At 44.8% G+C, this 17,705-nt stretch overlaps 2 protein-coding genes across 2 annotated transcripts in view; both read left to right on the forward strand.

Moving 5' to 3' along the window:
• Positions 1-1,313: 1,313 nt before the first annotated feature.
• On the forward strand, positions 1,314-10,489 carry LOC140844961 (endogenous retrovirus group K member 7 Env polyprotein-like). The gene is made up of 2 exons (XM_073218158.1): positions 1,314-1,465; positions 6,538-10,489. Exon 2 carries the CDS (start codon positions 7,666-7,668, stop codon positions 8,371-8,373), a length of 708 nt encoding a protein of 235 aa, XP_073074259.1. The 5' UTR covers positions 1,314-1,465; positions 6,538-7,665; the 3' UTR covers positions 8,374-10,489.
• A 4,943-nt stretch (positions 10,490-15,432) lies between these two features.
• Positions 15,433-17,705, forward strand: part of ACADL (acyl-CoA dehydrogenase long chain) — a 60,514-nt gene continuing 58,241 nt past the window's right edge. Inside the window, exon 1 of the mRNA XM_017655793.3 lies at positions 15,433-15,686. Within this exon, the coding sequence (XP_017511282.3) occupies positions 15,610-15,686 (77 nt within the window). The 5' untranslated portion in view covers positions 15,433-15,609. The remainder of the gene's footprint in view (positions 15,687-17,705) is intronic.

Consider the following 17,705-nt stretch of genomic DNA (forward strand, 5'->3'; position numbering starts at 1 on the left):
TACAGTAAGCTCTCATCAGATCTTTAACCATTGTCATTTGTAAGTCTTTTGTCATTTATAGTATTATCCCTAAACTGGTAAAGAACTAGATTTCAGCAGAACAGGTATTAGTTACATAAGATTACATAAACTAAAGAAAATGATTTTGTGTCTTTTTGTTTCAAATGTTGCTGGTAAAGTGTTTTAACCTTGTTCTCTAAAACTGACAACAGTTTAGTAAATGACTATCTTTATGAGCAGAATTGAAACATCCTTCTCTCTACTTGATCCCTCCAGAGTTTAAAAACTTTCAGTGACTGTTTTTGTATTCCATGGCAGTATGTTTATTTGCACGAGTTCAATAAGAATCTGCTTTCCTTGTGAGAAGACTACTTAAGAACACTGGTTATACTACCAGGGCTTTGACTGGAATGTCGTACCTGAGAGACATGTGCATAGACTCAGATGTGAACAACTTTAAAGAACTAAGATTGACTTTATAAAGCCAACAAAGCCCCTTGGAAGAACTGGCCTGGTACCTTGCTTACAGAGTTCCCAGCAGCCTTACCAGGTGAGTAAAGAAGGTCACTTCCTGGCAGGTGCAGAGACCTCGAGAAGAGAAGAATTCATCTAAATCTACAGGTACTACAGGCAAAGCCTGATGGCAAGTCTGGCTTGGCTGTCTGGCCTCAAAAGGCCTTTAAAAGTTCAATCTGAAATTCCTTACAAAAAGTTCCAGCAAAGCATATTTAAAAGAGCCTGTGTAATCAATTGCTCTTCTTGCTGCACCTGTGCAAATAATCAAGCCAGCTGTTAATTATTTTCTTAACCTAGTTACTTCTAGTAAAAATGAGAGTGATTTTAGAGAGAAGTATCGTTTCAATAATGTAGCCTCCTTCCAGAATAAAAAATCTAACTCCAGATGTTGCTACATAACCTAATAACACAATTTGTTTTATCTTGCCTAGAAGCCACAAAACTGCAAATAGTAATAAAAATGAAACCCAGAATAGAAGCGCCAGCCTTCTGAAGCCCTCTCAACTGTCCAGTGTTGGCAGCAGGGCTCAGAAAATAGCGCCCAATGCAGGGCAGCCGGAAGGCCCCGAACTTCCTAATGACAAATCATCCCACACCACTAAACTACATGCTAATTGCGCCTTGGCATAAGGACCAATGAGACCCACCAAATGGTTATGCTAATAAGGCATATGGAGCCGCACCAACCAGGTCAGAGCATGAGAACTATATAAGCAAGCCTCTCCTTCCCCTCTGGGTCCTGCCCAACTCATTTGTTTCACAAAGAGCTGAAGAATAAAGCTTTCTGCAGAAGAATCCTGCTGTTGTTGCATGCTGTTCTTGCCGGCGAGGACAGGGCACGCGACAAGTGGTGCCGAATCCCGGGAACCAGAACATCACCGGCACAGGGAGGACCCTTCAGACATCTGGAGAGGATTCAGAACTGCAGGTCAGAAGAAAGCCCGGAGGGGTAAGTTCCGAGAGGCCCCTGCTTTTTAGGATGATGGTTGATGGTTCTCTGTAAATAAGGAGGCACCATGGGGAATGCACCGTCATTAGTCACGGCGCTGCAGACAGCTCTCAAAGAGCGAAACTTGAAGGTCTCCAGCAAAGTCTTAAGATCTTTTGTGAAGGAGATAGACCGTGTGGCCCCCTGGTTCATTTGTTCAGGGTCCCTCTCAATCCCGAGCTGGGACAAACTGGGGAAAGATCTTGATAGAGAGGAGGAGGAGGGTAGCCTGAGGGGAGGCACCAGGCCCCTCTGGAAACTGATTAGAGCTTGTCTGCAAGATGAGAGATGTGAAAAGGTAATAAAAGAAGGTCAGAGAGCATTGACAGATATCCAAGAGAGCATGTCAGAAACGGAACGGGAAACAGAGAGCGCGCGCGGCCGAGAAAAGGCCACAAAAACGAAGGTAAAGAAACCTCAGAGTGAGGGAGAAAGCCCGCCTAGGGCAAAAGCGAAAGAGCCCCGAGAAGCGAGTGACGATCGCCTCGGAGAAAATAGTAAATACCCCTGGAAAGAGTTGAGGGACCTCCAACTCTCCAATAGGGAATCTGAGGAGGAATTAACGTCCGCAGAGGAAGGGGAAGAAAATAAAACCGCAGAGTGTAGAAGTAAGGGAACCAGCAAAGTTGAAAAGCGGACCAAGGAAAAAATGAAAGCAGGGTGTCCCCCGACGCCCGTTGCCCCGCCACCTTACGTGAGTGGCGCACTCTCCTTTTGCCACCCAGATACTCTTCAGGCAATTAGACAAATGTTTCCTGTATTTGAGGATAATGGCGTACGCTCTCACCAGCCCCTGAGCCATAAACAAGTTAAGGAGTTAGCAGAATCCGTTCGGGCTTATGGAGTCAGTGCTAACTATACCATAGCACAAGTTGAGAGATTAACAGAGACAGCCATGACACCCGCAGACTGGCAATATGTAACTAAGGCATGCCTTTCTAGTATGGGGCAATACATAGAATGGAAGGCATTGTGGCATGATATCAGCATGACCCAGGCACGCGCAAACGCGGCCGAAGGACAGCCTGCGTGGTCATATGATATGCTGACGGGCCAAGGACAGTGGGTAGCTGACCAGACCGCCTTCCCCTTACAGGTATACGCACAAATAAACACGTGCGCCGCCAAGGCATGGAAAGCCCTCACCAACAAAGGAGAAGTATCAGGCAATTTGACAAAAATTATTCAGGGGCTGAGCGAGCCATTTTCTGACTTTGTCGCTCGTATGATGGAGGCCGCAGGCAGAATATTTGGAGATCAGGAACAAGCAATGCCCCTAGTGGAGCAATTAGTATTTGAACAATGTACCAAGGAATGCAGACAGGCGATAACACCCTGGAAACAAAAAGGGATACATGCCTGGTTGAAAGCCTGTAGAGAAATAGGAGGGCCACTCACCAATGCAGGCCTAGCCACGGCCATATTACAGAGCCACAAACAAGCCAGGATCACTAACAGAAGTATCAAATGCTTTCAATGCGGGAAATTAGGACATATAAAGAGAGAGTGTAGGAGCCCAGCTTCAGAACAAACAACCCAAAAGACCCCTGGGTTGTGCCCTAAGTGTAAGAAAGGCAGGCATCGGGCTAATGAGTGCCGGTCTATTAAAGATATAGAAGGGAAACCCTTAGAGTTGCCAAAAAACGCCCAGAGGGGCCCCCGTCACCAAGGCCCGCAAATATATGGGGCAACCAGCACGCAAGTGTCATTCGGGAACAACCAGGCCCCCCAAGGAGAGCCACTTCAAGTTCCGCGAGATTGGACATCCGTGCCACCACCAGAATAGTGTTGACTCCACAGATGGGAGTTCAGCCTATCCCTTCAGACTTTAAAGGCCCCCTACCACCAAATACCCTTGAGTTACTCCTAGGGCGCTCTTCTGCTGCATTGAAAGGCCTGGTAGTTCATCCCAGAGTCATAGATCAAGATTATGAAGGACAAGTAAAAATCATGTGTTCGGCTCCCAGAGGAATCTATCCTATATCCCCGGGAGACCGCATAGCCCAGCTCTTAGTTTTACCTAGTCTCCACGCCAATTATCCTGCTACCAACACGGAGAGGGGAGAAAAGGGCTTCAGCTCCTCTGACTGGGATTCAGCCTTCATAGTATTAGATTTAGCAGACAGACCAAAATTAACTCTTCAAATAGAGGGAAAGAGCTTTGAGGGAATCCTAGACACTGGAGCAGATAAAAGTATTATCTCTGCAACCTGGTGGCCCTCCAAGTGGCCTGTGACCCAATCCTCACATTCATTACAAGGTTTAGGATATGAGTCAAGCCCTTCAATTAGTGCCAAACCATTGAAATGGCGAGCCCCTGAAGGACAAGAGGGTACAGTCACCCCTTATGTACTCCCTCTACTGGTCAATTTATGGGGGAGGGATGTCATGAGAGACTTAGGCCTCAAACTCATTAATGAATACTCCACCCCTGCCCAAGGCATGATGATGGACATGGGATACATCCCTGGCAAGAAGCTAGGGAAACACCAACAGAGACACATAGAGCCCATCCTGCCCAAAGTAAAGAATGACCGTCATGGCCTGGGTTTTTCATAGGGGCCATTGAAGATGCCATGCCCATACCTTGGCTCACAGAGGAGGCCGTATGAGTTCCTCAGTGGCCCCTATCCTCTGAAAAATTAGAAGCAGCTCATTGCTTAGTGCAAGAGCAGCTCCAAGTAGGACACCTAGAACCCTCTGTGTCCCCATGGAACACACCCATATTTGTAATCAGGAAAAAGTCAGGATCATGGAGGTTGCTTCATGATCTGAGAGCAGTAAATGCTCAAATGAGAATGCTTGGACCCGTACAACGGGGACTGCCACTCCTCTCTGCCTTACCCAAAGAATGGAAAGTGCTCATAATAGATATTAAAGATTGTTTCTTTTCTATACCTCTAAGCTCCAAGGACAGGGAAAGATTTGCTTTTACTTTGCCAGCTATTAACCATGAACAACCCGATGCCAGATTTCAGTGGAAGGTCCTCCCTCAAGGAATGGCAAATAGCCCCAACATATGTCAACTGTACGTTCAGCGAGCGCTAGACCCAATTCGTAAGACCTATCCCACGCTAAAGATCATCCATTACATGGATGACATCCTTCTTTGCTCCCCACAACCAGCGGAAATAGAAGAAGCATATATAGATCTCACTAGATCCCTAGAAAATTGGAGACTGAATAGAGCAAGCGAGAAGGTCCAAAAATCTAGTGTTAGCAAATTCCTAGGAGCAACCATTTACACAGATGTAATTTGCCCCCAAAAGCTTGAGATAAGACATAATCAATTGCGAAATTTGAATGACTTCCAAAAACTCCTAGGGGATATTAATTGGTTGCGCCCATACTTAAAGATACCCACCACTGAATTGACTCCACTATTTAAAACCCTAGAAAGAGACCCACAACTAACGTCACCGCGCTCCCTCACACCTGAGGCATTACAAGCCATTCGCAAAGTAGAACAGGCTTTGATGACAGCACAATTAAATAGAGTGCAATCGAATGAACCCTTTGAGTTGTGTGTGCTTCCCACCCCGGAGCTGCCAACAGCAGTTTTATGGCAGCACGGCCCACTGATCTGGATCCATCCCCAAGCCTCTCAGGCTAGGACAATAGAGTACTATCCAGCAGCCATGGCCAAACTTGCTTTGAGAGGAGTAAAAACCTCCATGACACATTTCGGAGAGGCTCCAGCTAAAATTATAACCCCTTACAGCGTAGAACAGATACAAATATTATGTGCTATGAACGATGATTGGGCCATACTTGCTTGCAGTTTCTCAGGAACCTTTGATAATCATTTCCCTAAACATCCCCTCATCAACTTCGCCAAAAATCATCTCCTAGTATTCCCTCGGGTCACTAGCCTAACCCCGCTGCCTCATGGAAAAACAGTTTACACGGACAGGTCTAAGACAGGCACAGGTGCCTATGTCCATGATGGCAAAGTTGTGACAAAAGGCTACACGCCTGACACTCCACAAATAGTGGAATGTCGCATAATCTTAGAGGTCCTACAAATCTTTCCTGAACCTTTAAATATTGTGTCTGACTCCTGTTATGTAGTTAATGCAGTCAAATCTCTAGAAGTGGCCGGGCTAATTAAAGCGTCCAGCCCAGTAGCCACTTTGTTCAAACAGATACAATCAGCACTACTTCATAGGCAATCTCCTTTGTATATAACTCATATCAGAGCACATTCAGGCCTTCCCGGGCCTATGACCCAAGGCAACCACCTGGCAGACCTCGCAACCAGAAGCATAGCCTTTCCCCTGCTAGACCCTGTCACCACAGCTTCAAAATTCCATACACAATTTCATGTCACTGCCGAAACACTGCGCAAGCGGTTTAGCATAACCAGGGCCGACGCTAGGAACATTGTCCTTAGCTGCCAACATTGCTGCAGCTTCCTTCCCACACCTCATGTTGAGATCAACCCCAGAGGTATTAGGCCTTTACAAGTTTGGCAAATAGATGTGACGCATATTTCGTCTTTTGGGAAACTGAAATATGTACATGTATCCGTGGATACTTGTTCAAGAGTCATCTTTGCCTCCCCATTGTCAGGAGAGAAAGCTTCCCATGTCATCCAGCACTGCCTTGAAGCTTAGAGCGCATGGGGGTTACCGCAGATTCTGAAAACAGACAATGGCCCAGCCTATACCTCTACAAAATTTGCTCAATTTTGTCATCACATGGAGATAAAACATATCACTGGCCTTCCCTACAACCCACAGGGTCAAGGGATTGTAGAACGCGCGAACCGCACGCTCAAATCCTATTTACTTAAACAAAAAGGGGGAATTGAAGATATACCCCCCACACCAAAAACTGCCATAGCCCTAGCACTTTTCACTATAAATTTTTTGAATCTGGATGCTCAAGGCCATACAGCAGTGGATCGCCATAATCAGTGGCCAAAAGACCCACAAGAACTAGTAAAATGGAAGGACGTGTTATCTAACCAATGGAAGGGCCCGGATCCAATCATAATCAGATCCAGGGGAGCTGTGTGTGTTTTCCCCCAGGGTGAAGAAAATCCCTTCTGGATCCCGGAGCGCCTAACGAGGAAAGTCCTAAACAAAGGAGATGACTTCGCTGTACCTCCTGACCCTGCTCCTGACACTGGAGACCCCGACTCAGGGAGTATTGAGATGGGGAATCCTGTCTGCCTTTCATAAGCCTATGCCTGTCCATTTCAATGCAGCCGTTTTTCCCCGCTTTTTCACCACCAACTCTAGTATGAACTTGCCCTACCTAGTTAAAGACACCCTAGTAGCTCCCCTGGGAGAAAACCGATCCTTCGTAACTAATGGGTCATTATGCTTCACCACTCAGAATCTAGCTGGCTGTATCTCCCTGAAACGGAGGAAATACGGATGGTTCAGTGACATAATTCTAGAGGCCAGTAGCCTCCCCGTTATGTCAGCTAAATTTGAAGGGCCTAATAAGGAAGGGAGCCCGTCCTATAAGAACATGACTATCCACCAGATGGTTCTCTAGATCAATGGCACATTTGTACACTCTCCCAGGAACAATTCCACCGACAGGCCTCGTCAACCCAAATATGCCTCCCATTGTGTGGGCGACTATGAGGGAGAGCTGTGGCCCTGGACTGACTGTCAGTCAACTGTAGTAACATGGGCAACTGAGAGGCAGGAGTTTACCATCTCCCCAGATATGGAGGGACGGCCAGCCAATGAGGCTTGGTGGCCAGTAAAGGTGCTCGAAGGCGAGTTTCGTCAGCAGCTGAGCATGAACCCCTTCCATAAATGGATGCTGTGTGGAGTCAATGGCTCGTGTACCGACCTCTCCCCCTTTTCCGCCCTCCAGGGTGGGGGAATCGGTGTAAAAAATATCACCTTTTGGTGCGAGAATAACCACATGCGCGCACACTGGAACATGATCATGACCCATAACAACGAGAACTACACGTGTTCAGCAAAATCAGGTCCAGAGTCACCTAATTCCCTTTTTCCACCTTCTCCAGTATGCGTATACCCCCCATTTCTGTTTATCTTATCCAATAGTAGCTTTGACTCCTGCTCCAATGAAACCTGCTTTCTGTCTCAGTGTTGGGATGCGCGTAACTTTACCAATGCTTTGGTAGTCCGCATCCCCCGTTGGTCCCTGTTCCCGTAGACGCCCCTAACACCATGACTCTGTTTCGAGAAAAGTGCGATTTCGGCGTTACAGCCGCCATAGTGCTCCTGATCTCCGCGACCGCGGTCGCAGCCACCGCCGCTGGTATAGCTTTAGACACCTCCATCAAATCGGCTACAGAGCTCAATAACCTTGCAGCCTCAGTAGCTTCTGCCCTGGACCAACAGTCCACACTTGATGGCAAACTGAAAGGAGGAATAATGATCCTCAATCAACGCATAGATCTCGTGGAGGAACAAATGGAGGTGCTCTGGCAAATGGCCCAATTGGGATGTGAGCGGAAATATCGTGCCCTCTGCATCACTAGCATTCAATATAAAAATTTTACACGGGCAGCTAATCTGTCACGAGACCTGTCCCAGTATCTTTCAGGAAACTGGTCCCAAGACTTCGATGGGACACTAGAAGAGCTGCGGCGAGAAATTATCCACATCAACTCCACCCATCTAGATATCTCCGTAGCGGAAGGACTCTCTTCCTGGTTCTTCAGAGCTCTCTCCCACGTCAAGGAGTGGGCGGGCATGGCTGGGATGGGCGTGTTCCTGCTTGGAGGTCTCATGCTCTTACTCTGGTTGTTATGCAGACTCCGCAACCAACATAAGCAGGACAAGGTGATCCTTGCTCAAGCCCTAATGGCGATAGACGTTGGCGCCTCTCCCCAAGTGTGGCTCAACATGCTTAAGAAGGAAGCTCGGCTTTAGCTTGAGGTAGCTCTTGCACCCTGAGCCCATGTGGCACTGCACCAGGCCCGAGTACCTCAATGCTTAATCACAGCTTTCTTTAAGAAGCTCATGGTGCAAGAGGGTTGAGAAAAAGGGTCCAAACCCTTTGTACCTAGCGGTCCCAACGCCAGCCAGAGGATGCGAGGCAAAGCACTGCAAGAGGTCTTAGACCCCTCTGAGAAGCATGCCTGACTGCATAGGGGTAGATGCCCAGAACCCCTCTCCAAAAAGGGGGCATCAAGAAGTATGATGGAGGTCAGGCCTCTGTCTCCGCCTCTGCTGGCAAGTTCCGCCTTGAGCTTCTGTTAGACAAAAAAGGGGGAGATGTTGGCAGCCGGGCTCAGAAAATAGCGCCCAATGCAGGGCAGCCGGAAGGCCCCGAACTTCCTAATGACAAATCATCCCACACCACTAAACTACATGCTAATTGCGCCTTGGCATAAGGACCAATGAGACCCACCAAATGGTTATGCTAATAAGGCATATGGAGCCGCACCAACCAGGTCAGAGCATGAGAACTATATAAGCAAGCCTCTCCTTCCCCTCTGGGTCCTGCCCAACTCATTTGTTTCACAAAGAGCTGAAGAATAAAGCTTTCTGCAGAAGAATCCTGCTGTTGTTGCATGCTGTTCTTGCCGGCGAGGACAGGGCACGCGACAGTCCAGTGATGGAGACCTAGCTGCACCCTTTACTGCGCCCCCTTCTCAGCACGAAGCAGCCAGAGCGGTCATCGCCCCTTTTCCCTAGCAGCAGCTAGAGTCTCTATCTGTAGAAGAAAGAATGAGACCATACCCATAGCCTTCCCTGGTAAAAACAGGTATTTAATCCCTCCTCCCAAGGGATGGTGGGCTTATAACACTAGAGAGACCCCATGTGTCTCTACTTCTGCCTTCAACTCCTCCCGTGATTTCTGTATCATGGTCCAGTTAGTACCCAGACTAAAGTATCATGATGACTTATCATTCGTGGCAGAATTAGAACCTAAACTAAGGTATAAAAGAGAGCCAGTCTCACTCACTCTAGCTGTATTACTAAGAGTAAGAGTCGCAGCCGGAGTAAGACCAGGGGCAGCTGCAATTATACAAGAGAACCAACATTATGTATGAAGGACTAAGAATAGCTATCGATGAAGATTTGAGAACTATAGAACAGTCTATTTCTAAACTTGAAGAGTCCCTAACCTCCCTCTCTGAAGTAGTGCTGCAAAACAGACGAGGGTTAGATTTACTATTTCTAAAAGAAGGTGGATTATGTGCAGCTCTAAAAGAAGAGTGTTGCTTCTATGCAGACCATACTAGAGTAGTAAGAGACTCAATGTCTAAACTGAGAGAAAGATTAGATCAGCGAAAGCGAGAACGAGAAGCTAACCAGAGCCTGTTTGAATCCTGGTTTTCTAGATCCCCATGGCTTACAACTCTAATATCCACCTTGGCAGGACCCCTGTTTATTTTTATATTGCTCCTCACCTTAAGTCCCTGCATTTTAAATCGAGTAATAACCTTTATTAGAGAAAGAGTGAGTGCTGTGCAGGTGCTAATGCTGAGACAACAGTACCATACCCTCACACATCAAGAAGAAACCAACATTCCATGATTAGAATGTTCAGAAAAAGAAGTGGGGAATGTAGGACCCCAACCTCCCTGAGAAATAAGTTAGCCTAAGAGTGGCCATCTTGAAGCCCAAAAAGCCATTCTGATATATGACTCAGAGGGAACAACTGAAACCAGGTAACTCCTCTGGAAAAACAAGTTAATCAATCATGACTGCTGGCAGCGCTAACCTCTCGGTTAGTTAATCATAAATGCCGACCCTACCTTGCTACACCCCCAGGACGTGGCACTAACCCAGAAATCGTAGGTTTGAAAAATTACTGCCTTTGTAGTATTGTTATCTTGCTATGTAGTATTGTTATCTTGTTATTACAAAATAATCTGTAACCATAGTAATTCTCTAGGGCTGAATGCCTCAGAAAATCCTATATAACCACTTAGTTGTAAGTACTCAGGGTCCTCGTTGAGACCCGCTGCGACGGGCTGACTTGGACCCCAACTAGTTGGCTTCTGAATAAATTCCTCTTGCTTGTTGCATCAAGAAACGTCTTTGGTGAGTGATTTGGGGCGGCGCCTTCCTCAGGGGAATCCAACACAAGGAGTAATCCCCCTTTTCTTTCTTTCTTTTTTTTTTTTTAATTTTTAATCTACACTTACATGAAGAATACTATGTTTACTATGCTCTCCCCTATATCAGGTCCCCCCTAACAACCACATTACGGTTACTGTCCATCAGCTTAGCAAAATGTTGTTGAGTCACCAGACAACAATTTTTAAACATAAAAGATAGTGTATCTTTGTATAATATCAAATAAGACTATAATAGTAGGGGTAAACTGCAGTACTTCCAGAATCCTCTCACCTGGCCTTAGTCCATCTCCAAATCAATAGGTGTTTCCAAGGAGTGGAGACAAGTGGTCTATCTCCGTATCAATAGGTGATTACATGGTAGGTGGAGAGTGAGCCCCATCAGCCCCACCTGGAGAGGTTTGGTGGGGATTTTTGCAGCCCAGTAGGGAGAGACATGGGGGAGCAGGAATAGACGACTGCTTGTAAGCAATAAACAGGTTTCTCTCAGTTTATTTCCCCCTTTGATTGATTTTAGCTTCAAAGGGTTATTTGCCCCAGGTTAGGAACATATTTTCCCATGGAGGTTCACAAAGAGTCAGTGAGGAAGAGCTGAACTTGGCTAAGAGCTGTTTTTTCTTTAACATACTCCAAAGGGTTAAGGATTTTTATATTTCAGGTAGAGAGGGAATATTTCTTCTTCTTTGAACTTGGAGTTTAAAAATAAAGTGTTTTTAGGAGTTGCTCTGCCTTTTTGCACCCAAAAATACGGGTATTTCTCAATAATGATAGTAATAGGTAGCACTTACTGAGTACTTATTACAATCTTGTCATTCTTCTAACCATTTGATCCCCATTTTCTGAAAAATCCTCCCAACAATCACATATTAAAAATACTGTCATTCTTCATTTGTAGGTGAGTAAATGGAGCTTCAGAGAATTTATGCCATACGTACTAAATATGTGCCTCCTAGTTGATGGCCTATTCTTTATCAGCCTAGTAAAAGGGGCTAAAAGAAATTTCACGCAAGCCAGAATAGTTTCCCTGATGTCTGGCAGATTCCAGATGTACCCTGCCCTTGCCACACCTTCCCTTGCTTGTTTTTATTATGGAGTAATTTCTTACCACTTGCCTGAACTTTCCTGTTGTCTGACCTGTAACACCATTGACACTACCATATTCATTGCCATACCTAAATGGATTTCAAAGCTTCCGAAGAATTAGAAAACTCCTCTAGCTCTTCATTGTCTGGAATCTTCTGTTCTTGTTTGATGAAAGAATTCTCTCTTCCCCCGAAGGTGAAGAAAATTTAAAGTCTAACATTCTCAGTGCTTGCTTATTCCAGACCTGAACGTTTAGCCAGAATTATTACTCAGTTTTAGAATCTGGGCAAATGAAACTCTTTTGCACTTCAGCTTATATGGTTATTAGCTTTAAAACTTCCTAGTGTTGATGATAAACTCTCTGGGATGAAGTAAAAGCAAGGACAGCATTTTCTTTATGGTGCTAGTAAGGGGACTTTGCCATCCTCTCTTGTGCTTTCTCTAAAATGGGTCCTTCCAAGCTATTGAAAGAAATGAACAGAGGAGGAACTTAAAGCCAACACTGGTAACTTTTGCTCCCTCTAGGGTATGGCCACAACACAGGGATTATCCAAGATGTCCAATAAGATACTGGTCTAAATACTGGCAACTAGAAGGAGCAGTTGCTGCTAATCCTTTCCCCATGAATGACAGCTAACAAAATCAAAAGGAAGGGTCAGGTTCTGTGGTTCTGTTTGTTTCCTTGGCAACTTGGGAAGACCATGGCCTTTCCTGAGAATTAAGGTAAGGAAAAACTGTAGTGATGTTACTATGTACTTGTCTCCTATTGCTGTCAGACTGGATGCTTAACATATTTGACCTCAATTTAGCCTCCAACAATCCTATGAGGTAGAGACTATTAATATCTCCATTTTATAAATAAGGAAACAGAGACATGAAGAGATTAAGTAACTCAGAGAGAGGTTTCCAACCTTTGTCTTTTTCTATGGAATTTTATAGCATGTGTTTTTCTAGTATCTCATAAAAATAAAGTGTGGAAAAAGAAGCAAATCAAATAGTCCACTGATAGTGTCAGCTACCTACTCTAGGTTGTTACTGTACTCCACACTTGTCATACTCAAATTAATAAACGTCTGTACAGCAAAAGATACCATCAGCAAAACAAAAAGGCAACCCACAGTATAGGAGAATATATTCATAAATGATATATCTGATAAGGGGTTAACATCCAAAATATGTAAAGAACTCATACAACTCAACACCAAAAAAACAACCCAATTTAAAATTGGTGGAGGACCTGAACAGACATTTCTTCAAAGAAGAAATACAAGATGGCCAACAGCACACATGAAAAGATATTCCACATCGATAATCATTAGGGAAATGGAAATCAAAACCAATCAACATGGCCACTATTCAAAAGACAAGAAACTACAAGTGTTGGTGAGGATGTGGAGGAAAGGGAGCCTTCCACCCTAGAAATGTAGTTGGTGCAGCTGCTATGAAAAACAGTATGGAGCTACCTCAAAAAACTAAAAATAGAAATACCATATAATCCAGTAATTCCACTTCTAGGAATTTACCCAAAGAAAACAAAATATCTGATTTGAAAATATATATGCACCCCTACGTTTATTGTCACATTATTTACAATAACCAAGATATGGAAGCAACTGAAGTGTCCATCAACAGATGAATGGATAAAGAAGTGGTAAATATACATGATGGAATATTACTAAGTCATAAAAAAAGAAAGAAATCCTGACATTTGCAACAACATGGATGGACCTAGAAGGTATTATGCCAAGTGAAATAATACACTTACTTGTGGAATTGAAAAATAAAACAAAACAAAATGAAATGAACAAAATAGCAGTAGACTCATAGGCACTGAGCAGTGACTAGTGGTTACTGTGGAGGAGGGGTTGAGGTGGGTGAGTGGGGAGAGGGAGGGAGTTAAAGTAACACCAAAATTCTTAATCATAATAAAAGCTAGTCACAGGGATGGTAGTACAGCATGGAGAATATAGTCAATGATTCTGTAACATCTTCCTATATTGACAGGTATTAACTGCACTAGTTGGGGGAGTGAGGATTTAACAATAGGGTAACTCTTGAACCACTGTGTTGTATACTTGAAACTAATATATATGATTGTTGACCTACTGTACTTCACTACAAGAAAAGAAAAACAGCATTCCCCTACCAGAAGAAAGAAAAAAAAAAGGAAAGAAAAGAAAAGAAAAGAAAGAAAGCAAAAAGAAAAATTCCAGACTGATTGGGAAGGCTAAAACTGTTATTACATTAAGCATTAAGCCCAAGTTTGGTGAGCTAGCCCAGCACTCTGCTCTTGGGCCCTTGGCTTTTCTTTTCAAAAAGGCTATCTTCAAGATCCACAGCTCTCACCCAGACACCTCTAAAAAGAGACTGTGTTCACCAAGTTTGCCTATCAGGAATTCACTGTCCTTCTACTAAACACTGTCAGTGAAAAATTCATTAAAATCACCTTGAAAATAAAGACAGTTTTATTAAAGCCAAAGTTTTGGACCTAGAATGGGGAAGAGGTAATTCCTACAGGCATACAGGCAAAAAGGGGACAGGCAAGAGAGACAGAACTTCAGTGGGGTCTATTTCATTTACATAAGATATATTATGTAAAGAAAAAAGTTGGCACTAAAGGAAGTTAGGGGAAAAGGAAAGCATGTGGCTTTATCCTTTTAATAGGAAGATGGATGCAAATATTTTGCCTTTAACTTAATAAATAGATGGCTTTCTTTTTCTAATTTTTGTGAGTGGCCATTTCAGGCTCCTAAAGTTAAGGAAACCTTCAATACTTAGGCCTTACAAATCTTTTTCGTGGTCCTTAGTGCAGTGGTCAGTATCTCATAAGATGTATAGCAGGGTCTCCTTGCAGAGGTCCTACACTCTAGCTGTGCCACCATATGGTGTTTTTGTATAAGAAAAATAAAGTGAATTAATTAATATTATTAGAAAAAAAATCACATATGAGACATGTTAACTATACATTATCCTGGACCTCATCTTCAGATACTCTGAATTCAAGGGGTTCTGCTGCTCTAGGACTAGTATTTTATTATACTCATATTTCAGAAGCTCAGCAAGACCATGCAGAGAAGGGTCTCTTACTGCCCCATCCTGGAAGGTTACTTTAGTTTGGTCCCATGAAGCCATAAATACCCATGGCACAGACTCCTAGTGGTTGACTTAAAAGATTTAGAAGTCTGGAATTCTAGCCTGCCAACATGGAGACCTGTCTTCGCCTCATCAAGTAATTATCAACATGCTTCTTTCTGTTTGCAATGAAACTTTCCTTTTTTAAAAAACTTCTTTATATTCTGCATATAGAGTTAGTTGTTAACTCTCGATTTCTAACACAATATCTCTTTTTCAATTGTACCATTTCAGGCCCTTAATTCACTATCTTTGACTATTTGGATGACCTAATGTTCTCTTTTACCTCCTTATTAATCCATTCATAAAACTCTCTCGAGTCAAAAACCTTCATTTCCTATCACCAGAGAACCAAATCCATAAATGTCAGTAGTTCAGACTTCATTCAATTGAACTGGAGATTTTCAGTATTTGAAGACTTGAGGGAAAAAATCAAATGTTTTTGGAGGACTTAAGTTTTTTATTTGCATACTGGAAATATTTTAATTTTTTTCCAGGGAGTGGCCACTAATTTTTGCAGGCAAAAAGTGATTACGGCACAATTTTTTGAAAAAAGAGTTTGCATAGTCTCTGTGAAGTAAATTAATTTCAGATGTTGCAGGGCATACCCCTTCCGGGAAGAGTTTTGCTATTAGACTCTTACATTGATAAGACTCTAGAGAGCAGAAGTGAGCCACATTCAACCCGCCCGGAATTTGGCTGGGGAAGGGCGCGCGGGGGCCTTGATCGCGGCGGCTACAGTACGGCCTCCGGAGGGACGCGCAGTGGGCCGGTCTGCGGAGAGACGCCCCGCCCTGCGCCTTGCCCCGGAGTCTCCGGAGAGTCGCGTCTGTGGTCCCTGCAGCCTTTCACTGTCGCGGGCATGACTGCACGCCTCCTGCGCGCCTCCCTGCGCTGGTGGGGCGGCCGGTGCGTGCCCCGTCCGCCGACGGCCGCGAGGTGAGTGCCTGCGGGGCCCCAGCTCTCCAGGCGGGGAGGCTGCAGGGCCCGGGCAGCGACCACTGCGCTTCCCGGGGGCCTGGAACCCCGCGGCCCGCGCGCCCCAGGGACTGGCCGCCGCAGCTCGGGGTCTGGGCGGGAGACTGGGGTCGAAGGGCTGGGTCCAGCCAACATCTGCGGGGCGAGGGCCGGGGCGTCAGCGGTGCCCGCTCCCTGCTAAGGAGCCAAAAATGGTTTCGCCAAATGCTCGTTCTGTGGCCCCAGCCCGGCCCCTGGACCCTTCCGCCTGGGGTGGCTCCGGAAGCGGGGCCCCCACGCCTCGCAGATCCTGAGACCGCGCTGGCTACGCTGACCTGGAGGAGTGCCCCAGAAAAGAGAGCCGGGGGCAGGAAAGACCTGGTCACAGTCCCTCTCCCACCCCCCGTACGAGGAAATTAACTTGAGATCCATTTACAAGTCCCTTAATTAAATCCAGAGAGGTTAATGGAGAGGGTTTATAAGTGGCCCAGTGTCTGTTAAGGTAGCTTTTATGAGATCAAGTTTCCGATATCCTCCGACTTGTAAAATGTTCCTTGTGTTGTGAGGCAAGCCAGTCGGAGAGACCTCCCCGCTGGTTAGGTGAGACCTCAACCCCAGGAAAGGATTCTTACCTCTGCTTGAGAACGAATTCATGAGCAGGTCCAGCAGGTGCCAGTAAAGAGTAGTTTAACAACGCAAAAGTACGGTTAGGGACGGAGTGTGGGCATGCCCTAGAGATGAGCAGCTTCATCTCGGGGGAGTTCAGGGCTGGGTGGTCCTATAGCTGGAGTTTAAGCAGTTAGGGGAAGGTTCGTCAGGCTAGGTAGAGTTTTTCTGGGAATAGGGAGAATGGCCTGCCGTGGAGCTGTGTGGTGCCAAGGGGTATGATTTTTAGTATGCTAATGAGCTTATGATGTATTTGGAGGTGAAGTCAGAGTCAACTTCTCTTCCATGTTGGAACCATCCCGTTTGGGCAGGTTTGTTATCTATACCCTCACTCCCCTCATCCGTAGCAGTTTACATAGGATATAATCAAGCAGCTAACGGAACACGGGATGGAAGGCCCCAATCCCCTCCCTGCTCACGTCTGACTTACCTACTTACTATAACAATTGGATAAACAAACTGGGAGCATCCAGGGTCACTATTTTTTTTTTTTTTTTTTTTTTAAAGTTTTAAAGAGCCCATTTTTTATTTTAGGTAATTTTGATCCATTTAGACTTTTTTTTTTTTTTTTTTTTTTTTTTGAGAGGGCATCTCTCATATTTATTGATCAAATGGTTGTTAACAACAATAAAATTCAGTATAGGGGGGTCAATGCTCGAATGTACAATCATTAATCCATCTCAAGCCTAATTCTCGTCAGTCTCCAATCTTCTGAAGCATAACGAACAAGTTCTTACATGGTGAACGAATTCTTACAGAGTGAATAACTTCTTACATGGTGAACAGTACAAGGGCAGTCATCACAGAAACTTTCGGTTTTGATCATGCAATATGACCTATAAACCATCAGGTCAAATATGAATATTCATTTGATTTTTGTACTTGATTTATATGTTGATCCCACATTTCTCCTATTATTATTATTATTATTTTTATTTTTAATAAAATGCTGAAGTGGTAGGTAGATGCAAGATAAAGGTAGAAAACATAGTTTAGTGCTGTAAGAAGGCAAATGTAGATGATCAGATGATCAGGTGTGTGCCTATGGACTAAGTATTAATCCAGGCTAGACAAGGGCAGCAAGACATCCACGGATGCAGAAGATTTCTCTCAAAGCAGGGGGGGTGAGGTTCTGAGCCTCACCTCTGTTGATCCCCAAATTCTCACCTGATGGCCCCCCTGCGACTGTGCCTGTCTTAGGTTGTTCCTCCCTTGAGGAATCTTACCCGTCTCTGGCTAACCAGTCATCTTCCGGGGCCATACAGGGAAATGTAAAGTTGGTAAGTGAGAGAGAAGCCATATTGTTTGCAAAGGTTAGCTTTTTACTTCTTTGCA

Source organism: Manis javanica, chromosome 12, assembly GCF_040802235.1.
Source record: "Manis javanica isolate MJ-LG chromosome 12, MJ_LKY, whole genome shotgun sequence".
NCBI classification, from domain to species: domain Eukaryota; kingdom Metazoa; phylum Chordata; class Mammalia; order Pholidota; family Manidae; genus Manis; species Manis javanica.